Source organism: Nicotiana attenuata, unplaced genomic scaffold (genome assembly GCF_001879085.1).
Source record: "Nicotiana attenuata strain UT unplaced genomic scaffold, NIATTr2, whole genome shotgun sequence".
In the NCBI taxonomy this organism is placed as follows: Eukaryota; Viridiplantae; Streptophyta; class Magnoliopsida; order Solanales; family Solanaceae; genus Nicotiana; species Nicotiana attenuata.
Window position 1 is genome coordinate 179,005 of NW_017670405.1, and position 7,626 is coordinate 186,630.

Sequence of the window (7,626 nt, forward strand, 5' to 3'; positions counted from 1 at the left end):
GAATTTATAAAATTTGAAATCACCCACTAGCTATAATTCAAAATACTTATATTTTTCTCCCGTTCCTGGCTCTCTTTGTCCGGCCCTATTTTCACCCTGAATCTTAATTAACATAAACTTTTTAAAAAAATATTGTACCTTCATTAGTTCGGTGAGTAGCTTATTTGGTGGCCATTGGAAGTGTCACTATTAAGTTTAGTTCATGTATTAAGACCGTACCATAATCATCAAGCCGTAGGTTGTACCCTAAAAGTTTAGGAGATGAATATAATTCCTTCTATTCTAGTTCAAATTAAGAGTTATATACACTCCCATTGATTCTTGATTCTATTACTAATGTTATCTTTCTGGTTTGGGCTGGCCCATAGTATCGGCCCAGACCATGTGATCGTAAAAGGGGTAAAATTTGTAAATAATTATTTTTTAGCTTTTGCAATTGAAAGTTAGCCGATGTAATGGAGTTTCAAAGTTTACATAAGAAATTCCGGAATATTATCATGGAATTTTAATCACATATCAATTTCCATACTTTATGTCACACTAGGACTTAAACCCCCCATCAAAGCATTTACACAAGAAAGTGCAAAGTGAAAATCTTTTTGCTTTTAAGAGGTTTCTTTAGCTGAATCCACTAAGCAACGGAACACCCATAAAAGGGTGCATTTCTTACAACTTCATTATAGACCGGTGGGGATCTAAATGAAGCGGGCGACCTGTACCTATTGTCTTTTGTTTGAGGTATATATAATTAAAGTTGGCCAAAATATATTATATCTTAATACTAAGTGTAAACTCATTGTCACAAAAAAAGGTGGGTGCAGAGTATCAGCAAAAAAGTGGTGGGTGCTAATAATTCCAAATTCCCTCTTGGTTATAGCGTTGATGACAACTTCAACATTACACTGGGAATTAGGTGCATTGCATCAAAATCCCCCCTAGCAGCTAATAGACCACAAACAACTATTCTCTTAGTAAGCAGGAATTGCATCAAAAAAGAAGAAGCCGACATAGAAAAAGCTATCTCCGTAAAATATACACCTCTATTAAGCTCGCCTTTACAACATTGCTGTGCCTGTGCACCACCATGAGTAAACTTAATATTGCAACCTTTAATAAAGACACTACGCATGTAATGGCAGAAAACATATACGTCACTTATGGTATCAACACCTCGTAAAACAACACTAAAAAAAAAAAAAAAGGGAAGACAGCAAATGTAAGATAAATGAAGAATTTAAAGTAAATTTGAATATTGTACTTTTCTTTTATTTCTTATGTAATCATTGTTCCAAAACTCATTTACCCAATTTATTAAATTTCATGTTTGGTAGTTCACTAAAAGAATTAAACGCTCATCTATTAAAAAATCTTAAACCCCCCTCACTTCGCTTCTTCCTTCTTTAATAACATCATTAGCATAGCATAAAGAAAATTTTTGATAACAAAGTCCAGTTATTTACTTCAATTAAAGTGGAATTCAATATGGAGTAGTGTTGTAGAACTTCTTTTAAAAGATACGCTATTCAAAATATAAATACGATTGAATAAACTAAGTCGTATTCTCCCACCCTTAGCAGAATCGCAAATAGCTTGTTTCTAGAAATTTCATTTGATCTTTTTATTTAGGTTCACTTCGGTTTCCAATAGCCGAGGGTCTATTGGAAACAACCTCTCTACCTGTTAGGTAGGGGTAAGGTCAGCATACAAACTACCCTCCCCGCATGGTGGAAACATTCTGGGTTTGTTGTTGTTGTTGTTGTAGTAACTAATTTTGGTATACTAATCACTAGTGAAAATTGTATAAATCCATAGCTTAGTTTATACGGCTAGCTATCTAAAAAGAAACAAAAATATATAACACTAAACAACCATCTAGCTTGCTTGGTTTGCTTTGCCAATACTTCAAGTATAGAAGATGGTTAGATTCACTTACCAGTTAAGTGAGTGAGGTTACAATGAATGAACTGTTACACATAACATGAATTACTTACTTTATAAAGGTATTTTTATATTTAAATAGTTAATATCCGCAAAAAAAAAAATAAAAAAAAATGCGTATATTCCCGGGTAACTCAACATGAGTAGTATTTAAAATCGCCGACCAAATGTTGCATTGGTTATGCAATAATTATTTTTGTCTTATTCGGCCAATTACACACTGCTATATTTATGCGAAATTTTATACTAAGATTAATTACTCCAAGAGCGCAACCAAAGTTGTAGCCCAAGCAAGGATTGTGATGTTAAAGGGGAAGGAGAGAAGCTAAAAGCAAGGTAATATTATTAAATAATGCGGGTTTAATTCAAAAGTTGAAACCAATAAATAAAACAAAGAATTTGAGAATATTGATAAATAAAGAGCTAAATGAAGTGAATTGTGCATTTCTCCCTTTCTTTTACTGGAGAGATTAGGTGCATTCATTGACAAATAATAATAAATATATATATTCGGCCATTCCATTTTACTATCACATATTGGTAGAGTAATAAACAGAGATCCCAACGTTTACAGCAATAGTTTAAAAAATACTTGAAATTGTAAGTCAAGAAGAATTTGAAACTATATATAGTACTAGAGGCAACTTTGCTTCAAGCTGCTTGCTCCGCTTTTCGATTAATGTCACTCTCTTAATCTTGATGCCGTGACTGTCATTTGTAGGCTGTAGGCTGATCTTCTTAAGAGAGCCTCGTCCAATTTCTAGCAAATGCAACGCAAGCTTATAATCAGTTGACGCCCTGTAAAACCGATTAACTTCACCACCTTTAGACGTTTGTGAACAAAACCGGCAGTAGCCTTTCGAGCTGCACGTTCCGAGATACGCACACCAATACCGACATACTGCAACAACAACCAAAAAGACCTCCAATCCGGAGCAAATACACTGGTTATTATCTCCAATATGAAAACTTAAAGCTTCTGTGGAAGTGGAAGTCATAGGTAACATTACCTGCTTATGTAAGGCTGGAATGTATATTATCTGCCGCAACAGAAAAATCAAACCAAACCAAAAAGAAGAAACAAACGAGTATGAGTACTACCGAAGAGAACGCAGGAAACGACCATCTCAAAATAGTAAGGCAAGTCTAAGACCAGCAACATTTAACTGAGTGAATCCATAAAGTCCAGAGGGCAGGGCATGTAGATGTAGAATATAAATGATATGATGAGAGTAAAGATGAGATACTTACCCGGGCTGTGAATCTAGACAGCAGAGGAGCTGCCTTGATAAAAAAAGTGAAGAAGAGCAGGCTTTCACCAGCTTCTAATGTAAGGTCCAATTCCAACTCCCTTAGATTGTTCAGTCTAGGGAAATTATCGGGGTAATGTAATGTGAGCCAACTTTCCCTCATAGCCTGGACCAAGAAATTTATAAGACTACGTGAGTCAATTATCAAAAAAGCAAAATGCAACTTCTAAGGAAATTAAGGGGGGAAAATGTGCTGTCAGAGTGGAAAAATGCCCGCCCCGCTTATCAATTTTCATGTTCAACACTCCCAGCGCTGCTTAAGTTTATTTTTTTCTTTTTTTCCAAAAAAAAAAACTAAAAAGAGCTTAAAAGCTGGTTAAAAGCCAATCCAAACACCCTCATAGTTTAATTGTAGAGCTTAAATTTGGAAAAACAACTGGAGTTTCAACACCCGGCCGCTCGCCCCGCAAGGCCTTAGACCCGCTCCGAAAGGATCATTAAACAAGAACTGATAATCAAATTCTCGTAATTGATTAAAAGAATTTTATCTAAAAAGTGGATGTGAGCATTCTAAACATGAAAAGGGAATTACACAAACTGCAAACAAAAGAGAAAATTAAACATCTGATGCACACAACAAAAATTAGTACTAATAAAGTAGAGATCTTTTTTCTGTTCTGAATAAAGTAGAGAACAAATTGAAAACAAGTCTAGTATATATTTCATAATAAGATCGTTAGAGAGATCTATAGCGAGAGGGAAAGAGAGAACTTACAGCTCGATTAGGCCAAAGCTAATATTCTACATATATTAAAAGATTTTCGACATGTCTGCTTAGTGTCTTTTCAAAAAAGCTTGAGGATAATTCAGTCATTTAGCATAGCTCTATACGTGCCTTTTTCCCCTTCCGCAAATACTACGTGTAGGTTTTTGGTTTCTTTCTCAGGCACCGCATCCTTTTCCTATCTTCGGTCCCAATATCTTCTCCATTGTTTTTTCCATGGATTCCTGAGAATTGTTCTCCTGATTTGCCACGTTTTTGAGTCTTATCATCTCGATGCTCCTTTTGGCTCTCTCTATCCTCTCTTTGTGTCTCCCCCTTCCCTTCGCTATCTCTCTTTCCTACTTGTATGTATCATCTAGAGTCTAGACGACGCAACCACTAAGAGGATGAAAATAGGCAAAATAATTTTCATCATCTTCCTTTTGTGCTCTTCCGTTGCGCTTGGACTGGTTAATATTGATTTGTCTGTTCAATGGGCAGTGTGCTGGATTGGCAACCGATGATAGGGACTAGGGCTCTTTGTTTCTAGCTTGCGGTGAGTTCAATCTATTTGTTTTTTTAAAATTCTTGATTTAGGGACTTCTCTACCTATTTCTCGCGGCCTTTACATTCTAGGCTATGCCTGTTTAAAATCCAAGACGCCTATTTTTATTTTCTTTGTGTCACATTTGGAAATGTTTTATTTTTAGTTTCTTTACTTTTAGAAAATCTCAGTGTGCGCTTTTCTTCCCAGATGATAACATATGTGAATCTTGATTGCATTGGATTTTCAAATATCCATAGATTCAGCTTGTTTCTATTTTTCACCATTTGGACTGTCGTTGCCTTAGTTACTAATGAATTGTCTTTTCCGAGGGTCTATCAGAAACAGCCTCCCTGCCCTATTGGGGTAGGGGTAAGGTCTGCGTACACATTACCCTCCCCAGACCCCACTTTGTGGGATTTTACTCGGTAGTTGTTGTTGTTGTTGTTGGACTGTCGTTGCCTTAGTGTTCTTATCCATTCAGTAAAAACAAACCACAACTTATCCTTTGATCAAGCTTTTCAATTCAGTAAGATATGCTAGATCTTTTTATGTCATATGTTTTACTGCAGAAAATTAGAAAATGGAAGTGTTAGCTTCCTTTTCTGTTTTTCTTTTTTGATAAGTAAATATGACAACTCTTTATAGCTCGAATTCGATAGTCATGATTGATAAAGGCTGATTCTACATGTTCTGAATTTGGTGTATGATCTGCATATAAAATATCGCACGAGAAAGCATTAGATTGTACGTTATCCATTTATATGCAAAATCGACAGAGAATTTTTTTTCAAGAGAGCCTTAGATGGTGTAATTATTTATAAGCTTGTTAAATTAATCTCTTCACAAAACTTGATGTAAGCTTTTTAGCTGTCTATTATTCATTTTTATCTTTCATATTTAGGTGACAAAAAATATACCCTTTTTCTTAATGTAGAGATAGTGCATTCGTATGCACAAGATGCATCGCTAAAAAAAACCCTATGAACTTGACTGATCACTTGGAAAGTAAAGTTCATATGATTGGCAATAAACAATATAGGTAAGGATACAGTGTACTTGAGGAGCGAGGCTGTCAAACTCAATTAGGTCCTAGGATGATTTAATTTTGTCTCATTGTCTTAAGATAGGCTTCTCAATTTAGATCAACAATTTACTGAACCATCAATGTATTTCCTCTAATTGGTTATGGAAACAAAAATTAAGTAGATGATGGTAGGTTCATTGCTATGTGTAATATATATTGATTGCCTGAAATTGCACAATTGTATCAGTATATTTCTTGCTCAAGCGCACTGGAACTTTAGAAATTCATTATGAATCAAGAAAGTGGCAGAGAAGAGATGGCATTCTGTTACATTTTTCATATCTTATTTTTTGAAGATTAGTTGGCTCCTACATTGTTTTTGTGTGAACCTTCCAATTTGAGCGTTTAGTTCCGGTATAACTATTCTTCTTTTATATGCATAAGTTCACCTCGGAAAGAAAGCAAAAATATTCCTCTGTGCGTTCTTAATTGCTTCACATTTGTTTGTTGCCAAGCAGAATTGTCTTCATTCAATTAAGGTAATTTGATAAATGATGTCCAGGACTCTCAGGCTTTCTCCTCTTCTTGGTTCTTCTTAGTTAGCTGGCAAGTTTCTAGATGAAATATACTCATTTTACTTTTTGGGAGATGTAAAATTACACATAATATTTCCTACTTTCTTGAACTATGACTTATAAATAGGAAAAACTTGTCTCACCTCAATAACTTTATATGCCGTCAACTACAACATATCAATAGAAGAGAAGCTACATTAACATAAAGTTTATTTTGTTTTGCGATATCTAAGAACCTGGTTTTTTCCGGGTGCTTCTTATATAGAAACATACAAGGCATATATAGTTACTGAAGTCATAAAAAAATGTGCTATTGCAGTGATTCTCCATAACAGTGTTCACCTACAAAGTGATTATATACTTCGTAGCTAATCAAGTTTCTTTGTGGCATGGACTGACTTTTCCCGTGATAAAAAGATGGAAAGGGAGCTATCGGGGAAGTCTCAAGATGATGACAGCCACCCAGGTAACAGTCTGGATTCAGAGTCGTTTATATCTTGGTTGGCTCGATCACCTCGTCGAGTAAAGTTTTCTTCTTCCAGGCCATCGAAGAAACAGAAATTGTTTCAGTTATCTACCCATGTTGTCTCATCACTGCTACATGCCAAAACTGAGAGCACAAACTGTGACGACCCGACCCGTCGTCTCAGGAGTTACCGTTCCGTTTTCCCCATTTTATACTTCTTCATGTTTCATTATTGGTATTTGGTGTGTTAGAGTTGATTTGGATTGGTTTTGGTAGGAAATGAGATACTTAGTCTCTTTAAGGAAGGTTTGGTTTGGAAAAGTCAACTGGAGGTTGACTTATGAGTTATAAGGCTCGGATGCGATTTTCGGTGATTCGGTTAGCTTCAAGGGTTGGTTTTGACTTAGGAGTGTGATCGGAATTGATTTTTGGAGGTCCGGTGTAAAATTAGGCTTGAATTGGCGAAGTTAGTATTTTGGCGAATTCCGGTTGATAGGTGAGATTTTGATCCGAGGGTCGAAATGGGATTCCGAGAGTTGCTGTAGCTTCGCTAGGTGATTTTGGATATGTGTGCAAAATTTTAGGTCATTCGGATGTGTTTTGGTCGGGTTTTTGATCGAATGCGTATTTCGAAAGTTTTGGAAGAACTTAGGCTTGAATTCGATGAGAATTGATGATTTTAGTGTTATTGGATGTGTTTTTATGATTGGAACAAGTTTGAATAACGTTGTAGGATGCATTGGTATTTTTGGTTGAGGTCCCGGGGGCCCCGGGGTGAGTTCGGATGGTTAAACGGAGAGTTTTGGAATTTTTCATGTTGCTAAGTCTGGTGGTATCTGGTATTTTTGCACCTGCGATAATGGGACCGCAGGTGCGGTCACGCAGAAGCGGAGGAGGTAGTCGCAGAAGCGAGTCTTGGACTCAGGGCAAGTTTCACATAAGCGGAAGTGTGGACCGCAGGAGCGGTCCCGCTGGTGCGATTTCTGAGCCGCAGAAACGGTCGAGGCATTTAAGTGAAACCGCATAAGCGGTATAATGGCCGCAGAAGCGGTCCCGCATAAGC

At 36.4% G+C, this 7,626-nt stretch overlaps 1 protein-coding gene across 1 annotated transcript; it reads right to left on the reverse strand.

Annotated features, from left to right (window-relative positions):
• Positions 1-2,413: 2,413 nt before the first annotated feature.
• Positions 2,414-3,929, reverse strand: LOC109238947. Its single transcript, XM_019405446.1, has 3 exons — positions 3,190-3,929; positions 2,949-2,978; positions 2,414-2,839 (listed from the first exon to the last, which is right to left on the reverse strand). Exons 1-3 carry the CDS (start codon positions 3,349-3,351, stop codon positions 2,699-2,701), a joined length of 333 nt encoding a protein of 110 aa, XP_019260991.1. The 5' UTR covers positions 3,352-3,929; the 3' UTR covers positions 2,414-2,698.
• Between the last annotated feature and the right edge of the window lie 3,697 nt (positions 3,930-7,626).